Source organism: Accipiter gentilis, chromosome Z, assembly GCF_929443795.1.
Source record: "Accipiter gentilis chromosome Z, bAccGen1.1, whole genome shotgun sequence".
Classification (NCBI taxonomy): Eukaryota; Metazoa; Chordata; class Aves; order Accipitriformes; family Accipitridae; genus Astur; species Astur gentilis.
This window is the reverse complement of record NC_064919.1, coordinates 79,096,939-79,124,101: the sequence shown is the minus strand read 5'-3', so window position 1 is coordinate 79,124,101 and position 27,163 is coordinate 79,096,939. Positions and strand designations below refer to the sequence as shown.

The 27,163-nt window shown below is 44.6% G+C and overlaps 1 protein-coding gene across 1 annotated transcript in view; it reads left to right on the top strand.

Moving 5' to 3' along the window:
- Positions 1-27,163, top strand: part of DNAI1 (dynein axonemal intermediate chain 1) — a 149,130-nt gene that overhangs the window by 78,091 nt on the left and 43,876 nt on the right. The window contains exons 14-18 of the mRNA XM_049795142.1: positions 11,026-11,115; positions 15,785-15,872; positions 17,714-17,793; positions 24,321-24,469; positions 25,380-25,479. Coding sequence (XP_049651099.1) covers positions 11,026-11,115; positions 15,785-15,872; positions 17,714-17,793; positions 24,321-24,469; positions 25,380-25,479 — 507 coding nt within the window. The remainder of the gene's footprint in view (positions 1-11,025; positions 11,116-15,784; positions 15,873-17,713; positions 17,794-24,320; positions 24,470-25,379; positions 25,480-27,163) is intronic.

The following is a 27,163-nucleotide window of genomic DNA, read 5'->3' as shown; positions in this document are numbered from 1 at the left end:
TAGCAGCTCCCTTATCTGCAGATTACTGTTATAGCTGAAACATTTGCATTTAAAAGAAAAACCAGATTTTAAGATAGGAACATTTTTCAATGAATTTATTTTTAAGTTTATATATATATGCGTAAATCAAAGTAATTTTTATTTATATCTCCCCATCAGCTTTTACTCACAGTCAAAAGACTTGTCTGCTATACAAAGCAGTTTCATCTATTGCAGTGAATGAAGCAGTCACAGTGTGTTTGAACATGACATGCAGTAAACTCGAGAGAGGTGAGACTGAATTTAAAATCAGACTGAACCTTTCTTTCTGGAACTGGGGAACTGTTTGTGAACCACAGAAATCAGAACTGGCAGAGGCCTTGAGAGTGTCCTCTTCTTCCCATCATGCCATTACAGATGTTGTGTTACCATTCCTGAAGTGCTTTCTTCAAAATGAGATTGAGCAGTCTAGCTGTATTCACCAGTACTGACAGACTGAGTCATTATCTACCATGTCTTACATGGTTCACACCTCTTAATGCATGTGAAAAGGATTTCTGTAATTCCCCCACTCCTCCAGCAGTATCACGTTGCTGATTCCTGCACCAGCCTCTGATCCTTTTCTGCATTACTCTCACTTAGCCAGAATTTCCCTAATTTCTATATGTTTATATGCTTTCTTCCTGTCTGTGTCCCTCTGCACTTGTCTTTATCACATTTCGCCTTACTGCTTTCAGACTGTGTTTCCAATTTGTCAGGATAACTTTGAGTCTGATCCTAACAGAGTCCTCTGTCTCTAAACTGTGTCATCTGCAAATATTCTGTGTATTTTGCAATCTACTATGTAACTTACTAATGAAAATATTGAATGGAACTAGACTCAGGACAGTCCCTTGTGGGTACCATCTGGAGATGTTCTCCCAAGTGGTCAGGAAATCAACAATTATAATGCTTGAAAATTAATTTTCAGTCACTCATCCACTTCATAGTAATTCCATCTAGACCTTCTTTTCTTAGCTTGCTTCTGAAAACATCACCGGGTGTATGCCAAAAGCCATACAGAATTAAAGGTAAATCACATCTACTCCTTCCCTCTATCCTTTAGACCCATTACCCTGCCAAGGAAGGAAATTAATTTTGTTTGACAAGATCTTTCCTTGACAAGTCCATATATACTGTTCCTTATCTTCCTACCCTGTGCATACATGTGGATGACTTAAAACTTTGTTCCAGCTCTTGAAGTTCAGCATTAGGCTGACTGGTCCACAGTCCTTTAACCTGTCCTTCAAGACGGGTTTTGGTTTGGGTTTCCTGGGAGCATTCTTGCCCTGTTCCTATCCTCCAGGACCTCTCCTGTCTTCTAGTTTTCATACATAATTGCTAATGATTCAGAGATTGCTTCAGCTGCTCCCTTAAGCACACTAGGTTGAATTTCATCGGGCCTTGCAGAGTTGCATGTGTCTGTCTTATCTCAGCATTCTGGCCTGTGCTCCTTACTGTTAATTTTGTTAGACGTCTAGTTACAATTTATCTTTTTATATGCACTGAAGGAAGGAAGGACTTAATACTTCTGCTTTACCTGTGGTTTGTCATGGGACCTGCCTTTCTCTTTGTAAACAATAAATGGGTCTAAGAGGCAGAGGCTCAGATGAACCTTTCTGGGATATCTGATTTTGACTTCACATAGGCACTGTCCTCCTGGCCCCAAAAGTCACTTTCTCCTCAGAAGAGGGCCTCCAACTTCTTCCCCATGCAGGTGTCTCAGGCAGTGGCAGAAAGGTGTTAGTGCCCCCCAGCTCATGAGGGTTGCTTTTCTCTGTGAAGTTTCTGGATGTACAAAGACTCTTGAGTCTGACAGTGACAGCCCAGCTCTTCCTGTATGGCAGGCCTGATTCTTCCTCTCTGGGGTGTATGCTCCTCTTTAGTTGTGGCTGGACTAATCCATTCATGGTGCTTTTACCAGCACCATTTCTAGAGCTCAGGGATGTGGATGGGAACAGGGAGTAGGCTGTCACAACAGGGCTTCCAAGAACAAAATCAAGGTCTAATGTCTTCTATGACAATGTTCACCAAAACTCTTTTTTTTTTTTTTTTTTTTTTTTTGAGATCTTTCATTCCTGCTAGACGTTCCACAGCAGAAATGCTGTCTGCTTCCTATTGTAATAAAAAGGAATGGTAAAAAGCCCTGATACAAACCAGCAATCTCTTTGCTGAGCATGCACCACTGGGCAGGAGCCCTTCGTGCTGTACCCTGCCATCCTGGCTCCAAGACGGGCACGCTGGTCATCCCATACTTCTGATCCCCGTCACTGAGGGACCAACTAGGGCTTACCATGGCTCCTCCCTCCCTGCCTGCCCGCGTTTAGCTTCAGCAGAAAGCCCAGATGCACACACAGCCAAGACACATCCAAATCCTCTCCTGCCACAGTGGTATCATATGGCCAAAGTGCAATCAGGACTCAGGAGCTCCTTATCCCCCAAGTATAGACTTAGCCAAAGAGGCTGACTGGGCTGCTTTGACCTAAATCTTGGAGTAAGCAGTCTGCACTCAGTTGCCACAGCTCTTTAAAATCTTCATTATTGCCTTAAGTCAAAGTGAGTCATCTGGATTTAGCTCACTCTTTGCCTTTATCCCAACTAACCATAGTAAGGAGTGAAGCTTTCTGTCTTCCTTCTTCCCACCTCCACATAGGACAACTTGTATGGCTGGCCAAGTTAGCACTGGGAGCTCCAGACACTGCCTTGCTCCTCACCTCTAAAACTTGCTCTGCCCATCCCTTGCAGCATAAAGACTGACACTACATATGCGTGAAGTAGGCTGTGCTTTCTAGGTGACTGAGTGAATAATTTCAGGGGGTCTCTTGTGACTGATTGCAGGAGAGCAGCCTTGCTTTTTGCATGTATTCTTCCAGGTGCCTGCCCTTGGCTTCACTTCTGGTAGCTGGCTGAGGATCCTCAGCGAGGTGGCAAGGCCCACCACTTATGGTGCCAGGGTGGGGTGCATGATAAGCAGCAAATGAAGAATACCTGTCAATGTCCTTGAGGAAGGGCATTTGGGACTTTGTTGTAGAAGCACTGCTTTGCCTCAGCAGCAAGGAGGGACAAACTATTTGCTCCAGCAAAACAGAAAGTCAGCAAAGCTGACTGTCTTAGGAGACTTTCACCTCAGCAGATCCCTTGGGCAAACAGCAGAGGCAAGTGACACAGGGAGGGGAATAAACAAGAAAATGGCAATTTGTCATTGACAGGAGGCGAATGTGAAAGATTTCTTCTCTGCTGGTAATAACTTGATGTTTCCGGATGCTGTTCTGCTGAAAGTCGCTGGCAGAAACCAACAAGAAACACATTTGGAGGTGACAGAGGGAAGAAATGAGAACTTCTTCTTAGCTCAAATCAGAGACTGCTGTAGGGGAGTCCAGGAGAATATACATATCAGAGCACAGAGGAGATCAGCCTGGCTCCAGAAGATATAACCTATGGAGCAATTTTTTGTATATCAGCACTTCAACTATTCTATAGAGGACAGCAGCAAAATGGAGAAAGTATCCTCTACACAGACCAAAGGTGCCCACTGTTGGACTAACATGTCCAGGTTTGCATGGGTACTCCTGGTTGGAGTTATCCACACTGTGTTCATCTCTCAGCTGGTGACCTGGGCCATTGTGCGATGGATGCAGCCAAACTGCATCCATGAGAGCTTGTGCCCTTGCTAAATCACAGCATGTGTTCAGCTCTTCTACCTTGAGACAGTCCCAGAGCTCTGCTGGTGCTTTGCTTTGGCCCAGGCTTGTGCATAAAGATAATGGGGAAATGTGGTTTCGACAGTGGATTTGTGTCCATGCTTTGCTGCCAGGGCAGGCACAGCTAGAGCAAGCTGAGGGCTGATTCCCTTGCGGTGTGTAGAAGTCTTCAGCCAGTGCGAGTGTAAGGATAAGTGTCCAAATCTTCTTGCTTACTCCATGTGCTCAAGATATGGGGAAAACAGGGTGTCTGGGAGAGCCCAGAGGGACTGGGAATCACTTACCCTCGTGTGATACACAGCTGGGCTCCTGCAAGAGACTGTAGCTCCGTTCAGCTGCGGAGCCAGATGGGTGAACTCCCTGAGCTGCTGGGCTGGACAGAATGGCAAGCTCTCTGAGAGGGGCCCATACTGCTGCAACTAGAGCCTGGCAGTGAATTACAAAGAAACTACTGAAGCACAGAAACAAGGGCACGTGTCTAAAGCTGAGTATTAGAGAAAAGCACAAAGACAGATTAATACAGAGAAACAAGGTGCAAAATGAGCTGTGATTATCCTGGGTCATGAAAGGGACGGGGAAAATATTTGAGAAGTATACTGGAAGTTAAAGGAGTGAAGAATATAGGCTAGTTACTAAAGCAAGCTTTCAGCTAATACTGAGTAGTATGGAGAAGGATGAAATATTTGATGCTGTATTATTTCATCTTACAATAAGTGTCTGAGACTGGCTGCTTAGTATGATTAATGAAACAAGAGGATGAAAGCACAGGTCAGAATAGGGAAAGAGCATGTTAAAGAATATTTAGATGAGAAAGGTTCTTGGTCATCAGCCAGATTGGCTTAAACATAGCCTGGAGTACTTAAGGAACTAGCCAGAGCAATTTCAGACCATTAACAAGCATTTTAGGGAGGTTTTGGGCTACCTCCATCCTGTATTTTAAGCAGAGGCTGGTGTTTATGTGCAAGCCCATTTACAGCTTCTGATCTGATTGAGTACCTTGACTCAGAGGCAGTGTTGGCATGTGCTCTGGAGCATGGATGAATTTTTAAAGTGATCATGGAATCATAGAATGGTTTGGGTTGGAAGGGACCTTAAAGGTCATCTAGTTCCAAGCCCCCTGCCATGGGCTGGGACACCTTCCACTAGACCGTGTTGCTCAAAGCCCCAACCAACCTGGCCTTGAACACTTCCAGGGATGGGGCATCCACAAATTTGCTGGGCAACCTGTTCCAGTGCCTCACCACCCTCACGGTGAGGAATTTCTTCCTTACACCTAATCTAAATCTACCCTCTTTCAGTTTAAAGCCATTACCCCTTGTCCTATCACTACATGCCCTTGTAAAAAGTCCCTCTCCAGCTTTCTTGTAGGCCCCCTACAAGAAAGGATGAAGGGAAGCGTCACTCTGCTGTTGCCTATGAACTCACACACATTCACGTACCTGTGACATGGACAGACTGGAATATGATACATATAAAGCCTGCTGTCATCAATCCCAAAATACTTTTCAGTGATACTGTAGAGCCAATGTCTGGCAAAAGAGGTTTTTGCAGGTGCTTTCCTCAAAGGGACTGTCCTTGCATGCAGGAAGGACAGTGGCATGGACAGGGTATCAGAGCCCAGAAACAAGTGTTTGGATGATTCACCAAGGCTAGAGGCATCCTAAGCCAGCCAAAGGGTCTCACAAAGTGTGGATGATAGCACAGCAGTGCATCAGGCTGCACTCTGGCCTGTAAGACAAGCATGGCCATGGAAAGGAGAAAAGGTCTTGAATGGTTGGAAGAAGTGAAAACATATCTGGAGGAAAATGGTAGGATTAGACCCAGGGAATTACTGACCAGCTAGACCATTTTCAATGACTGGAAAAACACTGGAACAAATGGCAAACTATTGTAAATGTCTAGATAATAAGGTGATTCAGAGAAGCCGACGTGGATTTGTCCAAAATAAATTGTAAAGCCAGTATAATTTCTTTGCTTTCTTCTTTTTCTGAGAAATGGGCCTCATGAAGAAGGGGGGGCAGTCAAGGTTATCACCTCTATCCATCTTGACTTGACTAAAGCTTTTGATCCAGGCTCACACAGTGACATTCTTATAACCAAAGTAGAGAAATATGAATTAGGTAAAATCACCATAAAGAGGCTACACAGGTGGCTCAGGGACTGTGCTCAAAGAGCAGTTATACAGAGCTTACTGTCAGGCTCTGAAGCTGCTACAAGTGAGACCCTCCAGCTGTCAGTCCTGGTCTTCTTGTGATCAATACTTTCATTAACAACTCCAATTACAGAATAGGGAAGCCCCCTTGGGAGGACAAGGCACTTTGCAGGACATGATTATGTTCAAAATGATCCTGATAAATTGGAAGAAAGTACCAAAATCAATGTGATGAAATTCAATAAAGATGAGAGCAGATACTATGTCTAGAAAGGGGAAATTAAATGCACAGATACGAAACAGGGGATGACTGGCTAGGCAGCAGGGTGCCAGAAGGGAAGAGTATAGCAGATCACCAATGGTCAGCAATGGAATACTGCTGCACAAAGACAAGCGTCATTCTGATTTATTAGCAGGAATATAAGATAAAGGAGGTTGTAACTCCTGTCTGCTAGTGCCTAGGGGTGGCTCTGTACCATGTGTTTGCAGCTGCAGAGAAAGGCTGGAGGGGATGAACAGGAATGGTGAAGGCTTGCAGAGCAGGACCTGGAAGCAACAGTTGAAGTAATTGGTTTTGTTCAGTTGGGAAAAAAGAGAAAGGAGCCAAATAACAGCAACTTTTTCTTGCCCATTTGAAGACTTTTATAAAAAAGGACAATAAACCATTGTTCTCGGTGTCCACTGGGGATGTGGTAAGGAGTAATGGGCTTGACTTGTGGTAAAGGAAATTTCCTGTATGAGGCCAATTAAACACTGATGTATCTACAGGGAGGTTGTTGAGGGCCTGTTCTTGGAGTCTTGTGAGAACAGCCTATGTGCATTGTCACCAATGGTGGGGGTGTGTCTGATCCTGCCTCAGAGCAGAACAGATACCATTTTCGTGTCCCTCCAAACCCTGCATTGCTATGATGGCTTTGCTGAGGACTATACTGACTGCCAGGTTGGCACTGGAAGGAATTTGTCACCAGGTCGTATTGACAGGGACTTTCCTCAGCAACCCCGAGGGGTTGTTTGCTTGCTGGAGTCATCTGAGTGTCTTACTTGGCCAGTTCATGTAAAGGTGACCTGGGGATTTGATAATACCTTTCTCTTTCCTCTTCTCTGCCTGTGGCAGACTTTATTTGTCTTTCTGGACATTGAATAACCAAAATCCTCTTATTTCACCTAGGGCAGCTGTCAGCATGGCCATGGTATTCCAATGCTGGCAAAGGGCTCCCCTGAAGGATAATTAATCAAGAGGGAAGGAATTGCTCATCAGTCAATGTGCATGTGTTGCATGTGGCACCCCACAGCTGAGCTTCGGCAAACCGAGGACCAGCCGGAGGGATTTGTGTTTGCAGTAGCAGGTGTCACCTTACAAGAAAGGCAGGCAGATGCTGCCTGTGGCTGCTTGAAAAGCACTCGAGTCAGCCTCATGGCCAGGATGACTTTGACCAATTGTATTTTGTCAATGCAAGTGACTAACAGCCTTCATACCATGAAAACTGATCAAGCATTATTTCTTTTGTAGGAATGACATCAGAAATGTGGGAGTTTTCAAATCTGATTGGATAAATGGTCTAATCTCCTGCTGGACAGGAGCCATTACCGGCTGCCATAGACAAAGATGATAGTATTCCTTTGCTAAGAATGAATGGATTATTGCCCTGCTGACCTGCTATACATAGTAGTGAACATGCAGGTTTTAATCTTTACTTTCCTATGAACAAATAGGAGTTTGAATAGTCTGAACTTATTTATAAATAAACAGGCTTTAAGAAATAAAAAGTGGGAGGGTTTTCTAACAGCAGTGAGTTTCACACACTAATTTTGCACTGCAAAAATAGTCAAGTTAAAGACTACGCTGAAAAAATAGCAGTGGATCCTTGATTTTATTACAGGTCCCATCATGATCAGGCACAGCAAATGACTTGCTGCTCTGTTTACTTGTCTCCTTTCTGCTGTTTACACACACTTTCCTTTCTCATGTGGTTCTCTACTCTTACTGTATCATAACTGAAATTTTGCTGTAAATTGCAGCCAAAATCCTGGGTTGATTATCACATGCTTCAGGAAAGAATTAACTTCTTGCCACTAAGCACACATTTGCCTGGTTCACTTGTCAAATGCCCCACCCAGCACAGCACAGATACTGCTAATGGCACGAGGTTGTGCCATGTTCATGGGCCTCTGGGAGCTGAGACAAGGCCAGTTCTGAGCAGATGCCCGATTTGATTGCAGTATCATGAAGGCTAATTACTCTAATAAGCATTTATGGGATTCATAGATCAGGAGGAAAAGATCACAAACACTATTAAGGTGTCAGAGGTGCTGAAGGAAAATTGAAAGTATTAAGTGCCAATTTCTGTTTTCTGAAATTCAGGCTAACGTCACTGAGAGCTGGTGACAGTCATCTGTGGGCAGATCCTGATGCCCTTGAGGGACTGTGTTCAAACTGTCTACAATATGTGCCTAGCTCCTGTACTATTGACTGCTTTGAATGTAGGAGCAAGGGTACCCCAAGCAAATCGGCCTACTTGCTTTTTGGGACTGATGACTCCACCTGTCTGTGTAACACATGAAGAGAAGTGGTTGAGACACCTAACTGAGTACTGATAATAGAAAACTTGAATGGATTCCCATCAGAGAGAGTGTATTTGGAGTGGACAAACCGTGGGGAAAAGCTCTTTGCTTGGAGAATGCTGAAAGGAATTGGCTTGGGGAAAAAAACCCATGAGCTCATGATAGCGCTTACGTTGTTGGTCACCTCCGGGCAAGGTTCCTGCAACACGTTGTGTTAGCATAGACGTGGGCTGGGTACTCAGCTGCGGCTGCCCTTGGACAGCTTGAGCAGAGCTTAATGATGAGCACCTGGACATACATCTGATAGGGGCAAGTTGGGACTCTCCCTTCAGAGAGGGTCTGGACCAGCTCTGATCCTAGTGTGTGCACTGTGTAAGCAACACGGATGGTGGCTCTGGGCTTCAGGACGGCTCAGACCCATGCTACAGCAGTACAGGTGTGTGTCACCTGCATTTGTCTTCCACGTGCAGCTCAGGGCATTGCTGGGTCCAGGCTACAGGTTTCAGATACTGGAGAGCCCCTTTTATTGCAGTGTAGTCTTGTCCCATGAGAAGTTATCTGAGCCACTTGTCCTTCCAGGTTTAAATGACAAAACATTTGCACAGTGTTTTCATAGGAGATACTATCTAGGGAAATACCTTCCTCTACCTCAAGCGAAGTCAGTTTGCCTTAGAGGTGGGCTGGGAAGTGTGACAGTTTTTCCCAAATATTTGGGAAAGTAGGCTGAAGAGGAAGAGCATGAGTTAGAGGACACCTGTGTTGGAAATACAAATAAAAACATCTTATTGTCAGACAATTTTAGAGTAGCATTTTAAAAAGCTCTGATTTAAAACATGACCCTTTTTCTGTGCCCAGCATGAGACATGTTGGGTGTGTGTTTGTAACCAGTTCCCCTGAACTCTGCATTTCTCACTTTCAATTAAAACTCCTCACTACACCAACCCCTTCATCTGAAGCAGCTGCTGGTGACCGTCATTGTCAGCAGTAGCTCATGATCCCAGGGAGATGTTCCTGGAATAGATATACCCAGCACATTTTGTGCATGATAACCAGCCTTGGAAATCACTGTTTTCCATATGTGCCATTGAACCTGTCTTTTTATCATTAGCCATTTTATTCTGGGCCATATTGAATTACACCATTCCTTTAATGCCAGATAGCAGAAGTGGTTCCACTTGGAAACTTACGATTTCACTTGTGCAAGAATGTTCAAAGGTATATGCCACTTGAGACTCTTCAGTTGCACCTTACGGACATAAAACTGGCATTTTGATGTATTCTCAGATGGATTCCTTTTACGTTTTATTTTTCCTTCCTCAGAATAGTGTGTTCTAGGTAGGAAACCTGTTCACTAGAGAATTAATTACACTTTGCTGAGTGTCTTGCTGAATTTTCATGCTCCACAGACCTTCACACTATAAACAATTTTACAAAACAGAATTAACACTGTTTTTCCCAGGGAAGTATCATCAGAATACCCAGTTTGTGTAATTAATGTATTGAGAATGCTGCTTGTTTTCTGGAATAGCTACCAGATAAATAGCTAGTCATAGATAGAGTATTTGGTAAGCTCTCGGGTAACCATGCCCATTTATCATGTTTATAGGATGATGTTTAAGGAAATCTGTCTGCTGAAGTGCTTGGACAGGAACAGATATACCTTTGAAAATCTCATCAGAACCTCTTGAAGTGCTTGTCCCCTTCCTGAACTGACAGATGCCCACAGGAGTGTGTGCTGACGGGCCCAGTGACAAGTCATCCTTTTCCCTTCAGTCTGATTGAATTCCCAGATCTGAAAATTGAGCGTTCTTAATGCTTTTGGTCTAACTGAAATGTCTTTTCTAAACTGTAAGCCATTTATCTGAGTTCTAATCTCTCCTGCTGAGCTGTCACAGTCAAAAGGCAAATCTCCTTACCAGGCAGACAGATGCACTGAAGGTGTAGGGAGGATTTCAATTTTAATGGAGACATTTTCATCTCCCTGAAACAGAAGTGCCCCAAGGATCCATGTCACATGTTGCCTGCAAGGGCTTGTCTGCACTCCACATAGGGACAGAAAGCTAATTTGAGGTTGTCTGGTTGAAGGGTAGCCATATGGCACTGCACTTGGAGTAATTAGCCAAATGGGAAGGGGTTAGTTTGTGCAGGGTCAGTGATGTACTCAAGGTGTCCTGGGAACCTTTCTGTGGCACTGCTGGTGTTGTCTGGAGATGTCTTAGAGATCTCTGGGATGGTGTTGTGCCATAGTGCAGAGCGCTGCATAGCCCAGACACCTCACAAGGCCAATCCTTGATGGCAATGCTCCTGTTGCTGCTGGGGCAGATGGCCATGGGAGCAGAGTCCCCAGATGTGGGGCTTTGCCCCCTCTCTGGAGCATCCCTGTAGGACAGTGAGTGACGGGAGTGCTGGGGGCACTTCTGAAACTGCCTGTGGAGGTAAAGGACTTCATACATGCTATGCACCAGCAGGCCTCTGGGGTGGAAACAAGCTGCTCGTTAGGAAGGATTTCAGAAGACCCTGCTGAGGCCATGGGACTCTGTCCTGCTAATGCTGAGTGCCCTGTGCTGACTGAGACTGTCTTCTTGTTTTTAGGTCAAGTGGCAGAAGGATGACATGGACAACAATTTGAACTTCTTCTCCGTCTCTTCGGATGGGAGGATTGTTTCATGGACTTTAGTTAAGGTAAACAGTAGGTGGCAATTTCTTTTCCCAGCCAAATGATAACCAATAGCCTCCAAAGTCCAATGATGCATTAGTTTTATTTTTATTTATAAAGAGTCAGGTTTGAAAAGAAGTGGCAGCAAAAGACTGCAGGAGTCACAGCTAGGTCTGGGGCTCCATGTTAAACTCTGAAATGAGCAGAACCAGCCTGCTCCTTGCTCAAGACCTAACCTTCATCCTGCCTGCACTTGTAGCACCCCATGGGCCTGAGTATGAGAGATTATTTTTCTGCTTTGCAGCTGCAGGAATTCAAGACTGGTCCTTGCTCTAAAACTTTCCTTGTCCCAGGAGGATCACCCAGAGACAGAGCAGAATAATCTGTTTTTCTTCCTCAGTTTCAAGACTCCCACCCCAAAAATGCTCTCCTACAGATTGCAATTCAGAATGGGAGAGGGATGATGCAAATTTCTCCTCTTGTGGCCAAGGTAGCAGAGAGTAAGCTCACATTTGCAGTGGGATGGCAACATGCAATCAGACAGGCAGAGGGTTTCCCCTTGCCGTGGCATTGCCGGCTTACACCCAAGAGAAATACTGTTAACTCATTTGCATGCCCTGCCTTTGATCATTTTTTCTTTTGGAGTACATATGTTGATAGAAACTTAGCATTAATGTCCCTAAATGACCCTTAGATTTATGTCTCTGAAGCTCAACATGTCTTTTTCTATTGGCTATTTGATTTTAAATTTTGAAGATTTCAAAATCTTTTACTTAAAAAATAATTGAATTTCCCTAAATATGAGTTTGAAGCAGCTGTCCCATTATTCCCCAGCAAGCAAAGAAATTTCTTTACATCCTTAGATGCTCATTTTTTCAACCTTTTATACCAAGCTATTCAAGGCTTGTCTGTTCTGAAAATTTTAGGCCTTGCCGCCATGGGCATGGATACATGTCTAATATTATATGTAAATGTTAGTCTCATGTACACTTCAGGAGTGGGAGCCTCTTCTAATGAACATGGTAGGTGCATGCAGATGGCATTGATTATTAAGTTCTTTTTTATAAAATCCTCCAGGTCCACACACGCAGCTTTAGATACAAAAATCCCTCCTGCAGGTGTGTCCCAAGTCCTTCTCCCAAAGGAGCTCTCAGAGCTCCCTAGACAGGGACAGGCTAACATTGTCCTAGCACTCAGCTCCTGTTTTATCTGCTGTATAGAAATGCCCAAAAGATTTATGTTAAAGTGGGTAATACACCCCTACACCTAAACACATGCAGTTGAGGTGACTTGGCATGTGACACCCATCAGCTGAGCCCCAGTAACTGAGTGTGGACAGTGTGCTGCACTTAGGAGGCAAGAAACGCTGGGTTAAGCCTCTCACTTCAGAGAAATACCACAACTGGGACAACCTAAGAGTGCAGATGGACTCTGATGGCAACTCATCTGGTAGAGGGTCTTTTGGCATGTTTCTGTGATTCATCTGTGCTTAACTGTGTTCCCACATCACAAGCTATTTTTTTTTTCTGTCCCTTGAGCATGTAGGTATACATACTTAAGCATTGTTGGTGTGAATTCTAAGACCTGCATCCACTTAGCATGATGTCATTTCTCCTTATTCCTTGCACTTCTGTTATAAACTTGGCCACGCCCATGTGAAAAGCACTGTTTTGAGACTTTTTTGAGGTGAAGTTACCTCTGAAACTGCCAGAGCTGGTATGTAATTAGCAGGCAGGGGTGGAAAACAGCAAAGTTTTAGGTGCTGTCTGGTTTGGTTTTTTGAATGGAGATTCAACACAAAAAGCAAGAAACAGAATGAAAAGTGTGTTTTGTTACAATCTGTGGTTTTGTACCCAACAAGGAGAAATAGACAGTCTGCTTGAATTCCAATTTTACAAAAGAGCTAACTCTGGGTTTTATTTAGAATAAAATTGAAGAGACTCAAGAAGTCGTCTATTCTGCAAATCCATAGTGCAAATAGGGAATAAATGAAAGAGAGCTTTGTTAATCTTTTTGATAGGACTATCCAGAAGTAAAGCTTCTTCAAACACTGATAGCTGTTTGACACTTCCAAAGCTGAGAGGAGAAAGTGAATAAATTCATTATTACTTCCAGCTGGATATTTGGGAAACCACACTCAAAATTTGGATAGAAGAGTTGTGAAATGTTAGCTAGGGACAGTTTATCTGCCTTGACCATAGTGGCTGTCTCTGTTAGAAATGGGCACACTCACTTTGGACAAACTTCATGAGCTGTGTGTTCTTAGGCTATCATCTTGCCTTTGTTTTGGGTCATCATGCAGGTGTAGAATGGCAAGGAAGGATGCAGGACTTCTGTAGCTGGATGGCACTAGTCTCCCACCTTGGGTGCACACGTTGCCTATCAAAAAGGAGAGTTGCCAGAGCCACATCAAGGAATCAGTTGGGATGCAGCCTGGCACTGCTTCTCAGACTGATCCTCAGCAATCCCAGGTTTGATTAGCAGTCGTAGTTCACCCTTCCTACATGACCTAGAGCTAAATTACTGAACAGCTCTGGGCCTCCTTCATCACTTGAGGCTGATGACAACTAAAGGGAAACAGGCACCTGCAAGGCCTAATTCACTAATGCTTACAAAGTGCTTTACAATTGTTAGGCGGAAGCAACATATTATTGTTCAGTATTCCTGGAAGGCCAACTGTCGACAGTCTGTTTACCCAGAGGAATATGCGAATGGCTCTGTCGACAAACAGCCCCAGGAACAGATGCATTTTCCAGGCTGTGAAGCTGGGTACACAATAAAAGCAGCACAACAGGGAAGTCTGCACAAGTAAGATCCTTTGTGAAGGCAAGAGGCTACAGAAGCTGTCCACAGAGGCCTTAGCCAGGTGGAGGTGCTGGGAGACGTCTTCAGAGAAAGGCTGCAGAAAGGTGTGTGCTTAAACAGGAAGTCCTGTGAGGTTTGCCTTTCTACCAGAACAGAGAGTAAGTGGGCTAGCACATCTCTGGGCCTGCCCAGATGACACATCTGACCTCTGTTAGACACACCAGGTATATCAACATGATCAGCTGCAGGCAGCTGCAAAGCTCCTCTTCAGGCCAGACTCATGTGGCCACCAGCCATGATGTTGACAGGGCAGATGCTGTCTGGAGAGCAAGCATACCTGGGAGCCTGTGCAGAGGCAAGTGCCTGCTCAGCATGTCCTGACTGCGCTCCCAGGAGCCCACCAGCACTCCCATTTGGATGGGCAGCAAGCGGCATGTGGAATATGCTCTGCTCCTGGATGCTCTGGGCACTGCTCTGGGAAATTCTTGCACAATACACCAGCATATACGGCCTCTTTCTTAGCATGACTCCTGCCTTTACCCACTGAATCTGACTTGACGTAACCCACGTGCTGCAAGAAGAGTCACTAACAGAAGTTAGGACTCCGCAGGCTGCAGGAGTCTGTCCTGCTTCTTGCTGCTCTCTCACAGAACAGTTACTGCCATCAATAGGCCAGGGCACATGGGTGTGCAGCAGTGCAAATTAGTGAGAAGGAAGTACATTATTTTATGGGTTTTGACCTTTCTTGAACCTTCTGTAAATTTGTACCCCCAAAATAGGATAAAAATGTCTTACAGAATGCTGCCCCCTCCAAATTGCAGTACTGAACAGATGCTTACAAGGTTTTCTCCCACCTTCCCTAACATGCAGTTCCCTGGGATTGTCTTTGCCAGGGCAGAATCCCTTTTTCCACCTGAGTCCTGCTCTGGGCTTAGAGAAGCTCCAACTAAAGCTTGACTCACTGAGCTAAGAAGTTATGTTTTGTTCTTGCAGTGCTCCAGTGGGAAATCTGCAGATTCATGAAAACATCCAGTCCTCAGCCCACACTGCTTACTAATTTAATCTTTAGTTCTTTGTTCTTTTTATCAGCCCCAGGGTATTCTTATATTCACAACCAATTCCATTCTGCAGTGGTATTTTAATTCCCAAAGCTCATCTAAGAATGGATCTTTGCCCTCTCGTCATTTCCTCATACTCACCCACATTGTGTCTATTTTCATCTGTCTTCTGTCTCCCACCTTGACTGTAAACTCTTTGGGACACAGCCTTTTTGCCCTATGTCACCTAGCACAGCAGTGTGATGGCCTGCAATGAGAGCTCTTTAGGGGTCTGCTGATAACAGCAACATTGGACACTTTTCCCTTGGGGGAGCTGCTTGCTAGATGTTGTTAATTGTATCTCAGAGCCCGTGAGGTTGTTACTATTGGGAACTGAGACTGCTCTGGGGATTTTAGGAAGATAGTAAGAAGCAAAGACTGGCAAGGTGGTAAGTTACTATCCATTAGTGTGGGTTTTGTTAGCTCCATGGTTATATGCAACACCCACCTTAAACCAGGCAGGGTGATTTCACTTAACACAATTATTTAAGCTGATGGTGTCAACCTCCACTCAAAAACATTGACCCGAAACCCAAAGCTTTCCAGGTCCAGGTGCACGTGTCTGTGTGATGTACCAGTGGGTCTCAGTTCCAGTGCATCAAAGCATCAGTTTCCTGGGGGTTTTATGTAAAACAGCATGTTAGCAAGTTGCCAACTGCAAGCACGAAACATTAAGCAACTTTTGGACAGCTTTTTAAAATTCCTTCATAAAATTTGCCATTTCAAAGCACTGAATGTCTCTGTATTGTTGCTGTAAAGCCTGTTATTCATGTGGAATCTCCTCTGCCTACAGAATGAGCTGGTTCATACAGATGTCATCAAGCTGTCAGTAGAGGGAACAACGATGCAGGGGCCAGAGGGGCTGCAGCTGCAAACGCTTGGTAGGAGCCCAAGTCCTTGCCATGCTGATTAATTACTGACACAAAGCCTCTAATCAGTCATTCTGTGGAATTAAATTAGGAGTGGAGTGTTGAGATAGAAAGGAGCTAAAGAAGGGTTATGCCTTCTTGCTTTCATCATGTAGTAGGGCTAAGTCTGTCTGGAGCAATGGCCTCTAATTGAGTCACGTTTTGCTAGTCACATCTTTCCTTTACTTGCAGAAAAAGATTAACATTAATTCAAAAAATTTCCATTTTACTGGGATATCCCAATGTGGACAAGGCACAGGCATTTACCTGTATTTGTGAAAACTAAGTCAGTTTGGTCATACCAGACATTGATCTGGACTGGCCAAATCAAGATGAAAAACAACCATTGCCCTTTCTGAGTGCAGAGCTCATCCAGCCAGTGGTGGGATGTGCCTCATCAGGTTTTGGCTCCCTAAAAGCACAGCATCTATTCTGAGCTACTATGTTAGGCTCCCTCCATTCAAGCTGGAGACAGTGCAGTCCTTCTAGGCTGAATCCTCTCATCCTGACCATCCTGTGTTTGAGATAGGATGGGATGAGTCAGCTGTGGTGGTCCTGGACTACACAGGGAGCCTTGAGGAATCTCCTAATCATCCTACTGCACCTGCTTTTGGCTGTGAAGCTGTGGCCTGGATTTGGAGAAGGCACTTGCTCTGCATTTGAGGATTGCTGTGTTTCTAGGCTGGTAGCTGCTGAACAATTTGTTTGTGAGAGGATTTGCATTGCCCCATAGGTTGCAAGAGACCAGCTAAAGCAGTACACTGCAGAACTCCCAGGGGCTTTGGGATTATTTGTTTAGTGTTACTGGGAAATGGATTTTCAAAGTCTTGGCTTGAATATGTAACAATCTATTTCAGTGTTAAAAATGCAGACAGTATTACAGGGTTGAAACGACCTTAACAATTCCTTTGAGTACTACATTTTGTTAATGATTAAGACAGCTGCCTTTGCAGAAAGTTCTCTGTAACTACGTGCTTCTGAGTCTTGTCTGCTTGTTCCTGTTTCTGATCTGATGATTGCTGTGGGTGTCCCTGCTGGTCAACATCCCCAAGTTGCTCTGGCACTCAGCAAACATCCCATCTTCTGCTCAAGGACCCTGCTGAACTTTTCTTTCACTACCATGCGAATTGGCTTCCTTTGATGATGTTGCATCTGCCTCAGGAGCAGAAGCCACAAAATCTCAGAGTCACCTCCTGTTGTGACTGACACCTTTTCTAAACACAATTCACAATGTTGCTCAATTCAGGGCTTTTGAAGTTAACAGGATCCTTCTGTGTCTGGTAGAATACTTCTTCCCAAATCACATCCTTTACTATTGGCTTTACTGAAGTGAACATGCTAAATGGCTTCTGACCTAAGGATGAAAAGAGCACAGGGAGGTATGGTGTGCTGTTTCCTCTCTGGGCTCTTTTATGCATGGGAAACCATTTATATTTTTGTGCATACTAAACAAACAGAGAAGATCTGTTCTTCCCCAACAGGAGACAGACCTGGTCGTCATGACTCTTACATTTGCACCAGGCATTTTAAATTCTTACCAAAGTGAATCCCAGGCCAATCTGTTCTTCAAGTTTCCTTCCAGATCTTCCAGTTCCCTTTTCCCTTTCTCTGTGTTGGCTTTTCAAATTGCGGGTCTTGGGGACCAGCACAGCTTGGAAAGTGTTTGCAGAAGGGGTGGCTCTAATTTCTTGTGGAGCTTCTGGCTAATAAATCACTTCTGAAAACACTGGCAGTGTGAGTGTACCATAGGCAGGGAGCGTGGGCTGGCCAGATGAACCAATTGTCTGTCTGACAGACCTTTCCTCTGTTAACAGGCTGTGGGACATCGTTTGATTTTCACAAAAAGATAGACTATTTGTTTCTTGTTGGTACTGAAGAGGGAAAGATCTATAAGGTAAGAATGGTTTCTTTGTTCCTTGTTTTACATCCCCTGACCTGGGCTTGTCTTTCAGGTTCATCCTCTTAACTGTTTGCTGAGGCAGTAACAAAGTACAACTTCAGAGCCTGGTCCTGCCCTCGGATCCCTGTGGTGAGCCTGAGACCAGCACAGAGCCACAGAGGGTCTCAGGGAGCTGTCTGCACAGACCCAATTAAGACCTTATTTTGCAGAAACGTTTTTCATGCAAACTGCATCCCAGAATGCTTTGCAGATTGCAGCTGTGCAAGTGAGGTGCTAACTATGATCAGAGCAGAAGTTAAAAGGCATTGATCCTCTGTCCTCATGGCTATGGGGAAATGGCAGGAAAAATCTCATCTCTTTGCCATTTCAGACCAGTTATCCCATGAGCAGTGAGGCTTATGAGAAGCCTTGTTTCCTATGGACTGGTGTCCCGCAGCCCTTCCTTTGCATAATTACATCCCAGATCCTTTCCCTAGTCCCACTTTCTCCTTGCCCTCATATCTCCAGTTCCTCACTGTCTATTCTAATCCTTCCTTCCTCTGATGACCCCCATGCTATCCCCAGCTCAGTGATCCTACTGCCATGGTATAACCCTTGATTCCTGCAGGCAGTGCTGGCTACCTCCCCTTCAGTGCCCTCCTGCAGCCTGATGCCTTGGTTTCTAGCACCAGCTGAGAGCTGTCGGCCAGCCAGCTCCGGCCGTGTGGTGAGGGCAGTAGTGAAGCTTACTTGCTCTTCCCGGGGTGGTGGCACTGCCCAGATGTTTGCACTCTACAGCCATCCCTTTTTATAAAATGTATAAGACCTAATATTGCCAAGTCCCACGTGCAGCCAGCTTTGGCTGAAATTGCCAGTAAGGTCAAAAGTTGTTTGTGAGGAGAGACAAGCAGATAGCAGGACACAGACACTGTGTTTTCTTAAGAAATCAAGCTAAAAATAGGAAGTTTTGAGCTCTGCTCTATTTAGCCTTGAAAATAAAGCCAGTAGCTGCTTACTCATATAGCTTTTGTTTGCACAGCATTCCTCTGAGCTGGCTTTGGGGCTTTGTTAATATTGTAGCCACAGCCCTTCGGGGGGGAGGTGGGCAAACAGCTGGAGGCTGACGTGGAGAGCTGAACCATCCAGCCATCCCTAGAGGATGCTGTAAGCTCCTTCCCCATGTCCTGCCTGCAAAATGGAAACAAAACAGAGAAAAAGATCCCAAAGTAAATCATATTCTGAAATCAGTATCAATCATTTAGGCAAGACAGACTTAACAAATTTGTATCACTTCCAGAGGGATGATGCTGACTAAAATCTCTCCCTCTGCCAGGCAGTATCTTGGGAGGATTTCTAAGTAGTGCTCACTTGCATTGGACAAGACAGGTGTAGAAGGGAAATGGAAAAAGTGGGGGGGCTGGGCTGATGGGCAATGGGCAGTGATGTATGTGCAATGGCTTTTTGTTGATGCTTTCATGATATAAAGCATCTGTTCAGTCATGGGCAGATGTTCTGAGTTGGCTGGTCGCCCATGGGAGTTAGTACCTTGGGTATTGTACTCCAAATTGTTTGGGTACTGTTGTGTCTAGTCCTGATCAAAAGGCAGTAAGGAACCATGTTTTAACTTCCTCTATGCTCAGGTGAGTGACGCGTGTCAGCGTTAGGTGAGGGCCACCAGTAACTGTTCAGGAGAAATGTTCAGACTGGTGTCCTGGCTGATTTACATGGCAAAGGAAATCCTTTGTGGAGGACTGAAAAGGAAAGGAATTTGGCAGCATTTGCGTTAACAAAGCTGTAGGTGTTCCTGCCTTGGATGATCTTCAATGAAACTAGAACTACGATGGGGTTTTAACTTTAGGAGTGATCCCAGCCATGAAGCCACACAGATGTTTTAACCATTTCTTGGGTGGACAAATGCAAAGAGATACTGTTATAGAGGATCTTCTCTTTTATTGGTTCTAAGGCTGATCTCAGGGTTACTGGTAAGCAACAAAACATTCCTGCATTGGTGAGCCTTAGCGAAAAGTGAGACCACTCTCACATTGTGCAACACTGCCCTATAGAACTCAGGTGTTCCCACGCGCAGGAAGATGCAATCCTCCATCAGATTGTATGGGCTAACACAGGGAAGAGAAATCTTGTGTCTAGCACAAGCAGGCCTCCATACTGTCCACAAAACCAGAGGGAAGAGTGCTTGCACCCTTAGCATCCCCTGAGAGTTTGCTACAAGCAGTTTCAAAAGTTTTGAGATCAACTGCTCCTCCAGACATTTCTCAAGGACTACCATGCACCTTTGTGACACCCTTTATTGAAACATTGCACATCTGGACCCATTACTGGAACTACCAGTGGACTGCCTTCCAGATCCTTGCTCCGCTCAGATATGGAGGACAGTGACAGTCCAGCAGCCATTTGAGCAGCTCTTGGGTCCTATAGCTGCACTGAGCAGGAGTGAGCTGCTCGAGTCTCTGCTGCACTTGCCCTTCCCACTGTACGTTGAGTGAGAGGGACAAGCTCTTTATATGCTGTATGGGTCAGGGGTCAAACATGGGCTGGTCTCCACATGGGCAGAATTTTAGATTATTTATTAAATAAATTGAAAAGTGAATTTCAGGGAGGCATTTTTTCAGAGAACAAGCATGGTCACAAATAACATGATAATATGTTAATTCTTTAGCTGCAGAACAATTAAGAATTTTTAAAAATGGCTTAGTTAATAGTGTTTTTGAAGCCAAGAAATCATTATCTTAATTACACACAGACCTATCTATTGCCCTTTTATGTAGAGGACAAACTGTTTCTGCACTAATATGATTCTGTAATGCAAAACTGCCTCTTTGCATATCTTAATTGCTGTTTAGGAATTGTTCAGCTTTGGTATCAAAAAGTATGGTCTCTGAGGTCATATTGAAACATTATAGTGGCTTCAACTCTTTGGTCAGAATTACTTCTTAATAAACAGGGCTTCAACAGAAAAATTGTGATAAGATTTGAACATATTCATATGAGAGGTTTTTTTTCAGTCTTACGCAGTTTGCTTGAGAGTGTAACAAACGAATATAATAAAACTCAATGCAGGACTTTTAGAAGGGAAAGGTGATTCTAATTTTAAACAAAACTCATTCTCACACTAAGCACCAGGATATTCATATCTGTGTGGTCAGGACAAGATTTCTTGTGGTTATACAGATGACAAATGCTGGCTGTTGAGACCTTATCACATCTCTTGGATTTTCCTGAAATGATGATGACAAACTGGTTTCTGGACAGGCTCTGACTTCCAGTGACTCTTTAGGAATGGAGAGATCGTTTGCCTCAGTGTCTAGTCTTGCTTTGTCTAAGGCAATGTTGTTTTCCTTGGATATTTTATGACTTGAGTTCTGTTCCTCATCTTCTCGCCACCTTATCTTTGGGGCTTCTATTTGTTCTGTCTGGTTATCTTGTCACTTGACTGACTGCATTCATCAATTAACACAGATTCCTTCTTTTACCATTTCCCGTTGTTTCTTCCAATGCATTCACATGCCTCTGTTTACATTTGTAAGCCTTTCTACAAATCTTAGCATTTCTGTTACAGGTCTCAAAAAGAAGGCACTGAGTAAATACTAAGGAGACCCTCTGGTCTTACTGGTAACAGCTGTCCACAGGAACACAGGACACATTTGTGTCAGTGGTTTCTGAAGAACAGTGGGTGTCCTGATCTGCCTGGGAGTTCTAGTGTTGGGCAGTACTCCTTCTGTTGCCAGATACAAACATCCTTTGAAAAATATTGGGTTTTGGATTTCTATATTGCTTAGTGTCTCAATGTTTCTGTTAGTGACTAAAGAAACCCTCTACATTATAAGGACACTGATAACCATCCATTCACCATGGATGCAGAGGAGTTTTGTGTCAGGCTAACATCTAGCATAAACTGAAGTGCTGTTAATTAAGATTATTCATAAGGTTTGTGTCCTTGGAGTTCTCCTTTCCTCCCAGTATTCCTCCCTTATGTTTTGTAGCCCTATCACCAGTCATCTTCATACTGATTTCCTGTATTGCCATAGACACATTCTTGCTTTCCTGTCTCATCATAAAAATACTATTTACTATTCACACAGATCTACCACCATTTAAATTGGAGAACACTCTCAGCAAATTGGGGCAGTGCTCTAGAAGATCAGACAGGCTACACAAATACCTGCTCCCTGAACCTACTCATCCTCTTCAAAGCTGTCTTGTCAGGAGTTAGGCATCACATTTCCCAGTGGTTTTGTTTTCATCCTGACATGTGTCTAATAACTGTAGGATTTTTAAAGTGAATAGTAGGGGAACACTTTGCCAGGAGTTCTAGTTAGGTCAAAAACTCTTTTGTTCATTAAAGTCATACTTCTTTCTGAGCTTTTTGTCAGGTTTGTGGTGTTTCTTCAAAATGCATCTTGGTAAGAACATGGTCCTGTCTCACACATCAGAGGCAATACCAAAGGTTGGCGTGATCATGGTGTGGGGCTGGCAGGCACTGCCAGAGCACAGTGTAGGGCTTAAGGCTAAAGCAGGCACGCAGGGTTTGTTTCTCACAAGGGACACAGCTGCCCTGCAGAATCCTTTTTGCTTATGATTTCACAGGAACACTGCAGATCCCTTTCCTGTCAGGGCCCAGGCCTCAGCTCTGGGTCAGATTTGCAGACTGCAAAGCCAGTATTGGAGATCAGCACATCCCAGAGCATGATGAGCCTCCTGTACCAGTGCCTAGAGAGCTGCACTGGTCAAGGGCTCAGGCCCAACAAGGCTTTAAAAACAGAGCACTGAGCATTACAGTTCTGTTGGATGAAGACAAATCTGGTTAGGATCTCACTCTTCAAAGTCCTCAGGTATTAGGGACCTTCAATCCACATACTTGGAAGGACAGGTGGATAAAGCAGCTCCTGTCTTGTGTTAATTACTCATGATCCATTCTGTCTGTTCCCAGCAAAGTGACTTTCAAAACAAACCAAGTACCAATTTTCCTGGTGGCTGAACATTAAGAATTATGGAGTAAAGTTATGAAACATGCCATTAAAGGAGATTTCAGTCCCATAATTACACACAGGGACAATAACTCAGAGACAGAGTATGCACCAAACTAACAAACTATTAGCAAACTATAGACACTGTCAGTAAATCTCAGTGAGACATAAGCCACTTTCTTGTTTCCATTTCCTACCACAGCAAGCCTCCCACGGATGCAGGAGCTGCTGCTGTGTGAATAGTTTAGCACCCTCAATCCAGTATCTGTGCCAGTGCACAAGGGCATCAGAAGAAAACAGGTCTGAGTACCTAGACAGTGAGTGTCATGTGTAACAAACAGTTAAGCATTATGATTAGTTAGAGCTTTGGTTTGCAAGAATTAAAGTCATGTAACACTTCAGCAACTCTGCTCCTCGGGCAGATGATGTGTTGCTGCATTCATTAGGGAGTAATGAAAGGCACTGAAAATTCCTTGTAGTGACAGTACCAAGGCAGACCACAGAAAATCCTGAAACCAATCCCAATCTGCTGCGTAGATACAGCTTGTATGTTGAGAACACAACCAAGATGAGGTCCTTGCTGCTAATGAAGGAAGCCTCCAGTCCTCTCAGAGAGTAAGAGTTTTGAGGAGGATAACCTCATTTTTCTGTGTACACAGAACTGACAGGATCTGGATCAAGTCCCGTATTCTACTCATGCAGACAAGCAGATTGTAATTTGTTCCCCCCTTTCACGAGCTTACACACAAGTGATTTTTCCAAGGCTCCCAAATGTTTTCCAGCTCTTGCACACATCCTACATTTTGCCATTCAGTAGCACCCATGGCTGTGATGCTGCTGGCCTGACCCTCGTGTGCATGTGCAGGGTTTGCCCAGTTTACAGGCTGGTGTTGGCTGGGGTACAGGGTGGCCCGCCTGCCCACTGGGGACATGCCTGAGTGCTGGCCAACTTCTTCTGGTTCTCACACACCTCTGGGATGTCACGAGTAGCACAAGAGAAAGAGCTGCAGAGCCATGTGGTGGGGAAGGCTCTCAGAGCAGGCTGTCACAGGGTGATGGCAGGGAAGGGACTTTTGGCATGTTCCCAAAATCCTTAGAGCCAAAGGCTCTGATAGGTCATTCTAGTGCTGAGAGCACCATTACTGAAGGTTTTAACTGTGAAATTTCAAATGCAAAAGTTGCTGTGTACTCCTGAGCAGCACAAGAACCATTTTCCCCTGCCTTTCCCAAGACCCCTTTACAGGGGCACAGTGGAGCCTGGGCTGGCAGGAAGGTGATGGAACTCCTGCAATGGAGAATGGGCTCTGGGGCCTGGCTCTGGCTGTAAATTCAACCAGACAACTTCAATTCCTACCTCTGTGTTGCCTGCAGGTGGGGTGAAACAGCATGCGCTAAATTACGTAGTTTCTATAGCACCTCTGGGTACCAGCCACCTATTCCCAGTGAGCCCAGAAGAGCCTGGGAGGCCATACAAGTATTCAGAGGCATCTTTCTGCAGGAATGTGAGCTCCAGAAGAAGGTCTAGCTCTGATTACTGACTAGTTCTTTCCATTGCAGTGTTCAAAATGCTATTCAAGCCAGTTTCTGGATGTGTTTGAAGCCCATCACATGGCTGTGGACTCAGTCAGCTGGAATCCCTACCACTTGAAAGTCTTCATTTCCTGCAGCTCTGACTGGACAGTCAAGATCTGGGACCACACCATCAAGTAGGTCCTGCTGGGTCCTGGCATGGGTGGGGAGGTCCAGCCTGACATGCCAGCTGCATATGTCGACACTGCTTATACCTCAGTCTCAGTTTTCCTCTTAGGTGTTGCTATTGCTAATTCCTCTTATTTCTGTTTTGGAGGCTGATGACTCAGATTTGTACTCACTGGGTATGAGGTACAAGATTTAGCTAGCATTGGCTACCCCAGGAACTTGCCAAGCAGTGCAGCTGAGCACAGAGCCTGACTGCTTCGCTTCGGGCCTGGCTTTCTTCAGGCAGGAACTACTATGTCAGAGTTATTCTTCTGGAGCAACACGACAGAGAAATGTCAGGGGCTGGCTGATGGCCTCAGGGGCCAGACACCCCCTAAGAGCCAGGAAGACAAAAAAAAAAAAAAAGGAACATTTAAAAATACATAATGAATTTCAGGGTTAGTGGTTGAGGAATGTCTGGTTTCAATCAGGAAATTGATTTTGTTGTAAATCAGTCAGAGTCAAATATTTCCTGTTGCCAATACTGCTCTAATATTCAATGTTGTTTTCAGGAGTCCAGAGAGGGAAAATCACTTTTTCCTGTATGATTGTTACCCAGAGAGAGTCCATCTTGCTGTGTGAGTTGGAGGGAAGCTTTCAAAATGCTTTCAGAAAGAAAGAAACATTATACCTTTCTTCTCATTGCAGCAGGACCAATCCTGACCCATGTGGGTTGATGCTCAGCTTTGCTTTGCCTTTGGCTCAGACCCTGGCTGGTATCTGACATAGGGAAATACCCAACCTCCCACTTCTGCAGCTGGCCTTGAACAACATATGCTGGAGCATCAAAGTTTTTATAGCTCAGTGATTCACTTCCAGAGCAGCATGTGTTTAAATGAGTTCTTCTCACTGCACACCCCTCCCCCCTTTTTTTTACAGGACTCCGATGTTTATTTATGATCTGAATTCTGCTGTAGGGGATGTTGCATGGTCCCCTTACTCCTCCACAGTCTTTGCTGCAGTCACCACTGATGGCAAGGTAAGAGGCTGGGAGCAACACTGCTCTGATTTGAGCTGAGAGAAAGTCAAGGGAGATTAGGGTTGAGCATGGGGATGGGTCAGCCCAGTCCTGGCCAAGCATGTCAGGGAGCTGCAGATCCCCCACCAGCAGGAATCCAGTACAGGTATGGACTGACTTGGCTGCAGCTTGCCTGAACTGCTTGCCTTAGGATGACAGGTTCATTTTTGTAGCTCAAGGCCCTGAAACTATTAATTCCTTTTTGCTCAGTCTGATTACAGAGAACACAGAAGTCATAAAGCAACAGAGATAAGGAAACCTGAACAGCAGCATTTCTTACTCCTTCTCCCCCTAAGGTCTGCCACACCCCTACAAGCAACAAGGCTAGTAATCTCTCAGCTGCAGCCCAATCATGCAAACAGCTGATATTAAATCACAAATCAAAGGGCCTTTATCACATGCTCAGGATCAGCTGCACATCTCACTGCAGCCTTGACAAACCCATCAGAAATGCATGTGGGCCCTCTCCTCTAAGCACAGATGCTTCTTGGGGGCCAAGCCCCCACAACCTCTAGCATAAGCAAGTCAAACCTTGCTGCAGTCCTGTTCAAGGACAGGCTACTTTTTCCTATGCTTTCCTGCCCTTGGCATGCACATCCCTGGGTATGAATTGCTCGCTCCTTCTCATTGCCACTCCTGCTGCATTAAGGTAGATATTGCAAATGCATGCAAGTCCCTGCTTGCTCTTGTGTTGACTACAACAGTGCAGATGTGCAGCTTGCACACGCCAGGAGAAAAAACACTTAACTCCCTCTATGTTAAATCAGCTTATTGACCAGTGCATCCCTGGGGATGGAGAAATGATGCTACAGATCACAGCACACCTAGTACGAGCTAACATCAGGTCATAGGTCTGAACTTCCAAGGTATAGAGAAGCAATAGAATAAAGTGGTTATATACTTATATAGATATTAAAAAATCAATTATAGTAATATGCCCAGGGTTAGCCAATAGAACTTTGTTCCAATTAAATAAAATCAACATTTTCCTACTGTGTGAGGCTGTCTCCAAGACTAATGATTTGGTAATGAAGTACTTAGACCAGTCCTAATATTGAGATCATGGCAGTTATATTTTTGCCCCTACTAGTAGCTCAGATGGTTAATTTGGGCCTGGCAAGTAGCCAGGGCACATAGCTATCCATCAACACTGGTTTTGTACTGTAAGACCACATTGCTCTGTCACCATGGGCTGTATGTTTTGCTGGTAAAAATTGGAAATTCTGTGCAGTTTGGCCAAATTACTCTAGCAAAAAGATGGCCTTTATATATCTCTATCATTGAATTGATGCCTTGGCAACTTTATTGCAGTTTAACCTTTATGTTATAGCACAAAATTCATTTCACTGATACACTGTCTCAGGCTGTGCATTTGTCACTCCCAAGCTAAGCAATAGAAATCTCTTCACTGGGGCACCTGGTCTCCCTGGAAAGTTCAAGATGCTACAACCTACAGAAAGCAGTGTTGATGCTTTTCCCTGACAGGCAGGGTCAGGATTAGGCCATTTGTTCATGGATCTGTCTCTCTCCATTCTCCCATATACCAAATGAAGGGCCTGCATGAATGAAATGAATTCATTCAGTGTTACACATCCTCTGACTTGTTTTCCACAAGGGCAGTTGTGTGTGCCCTCAAACCTGGCAA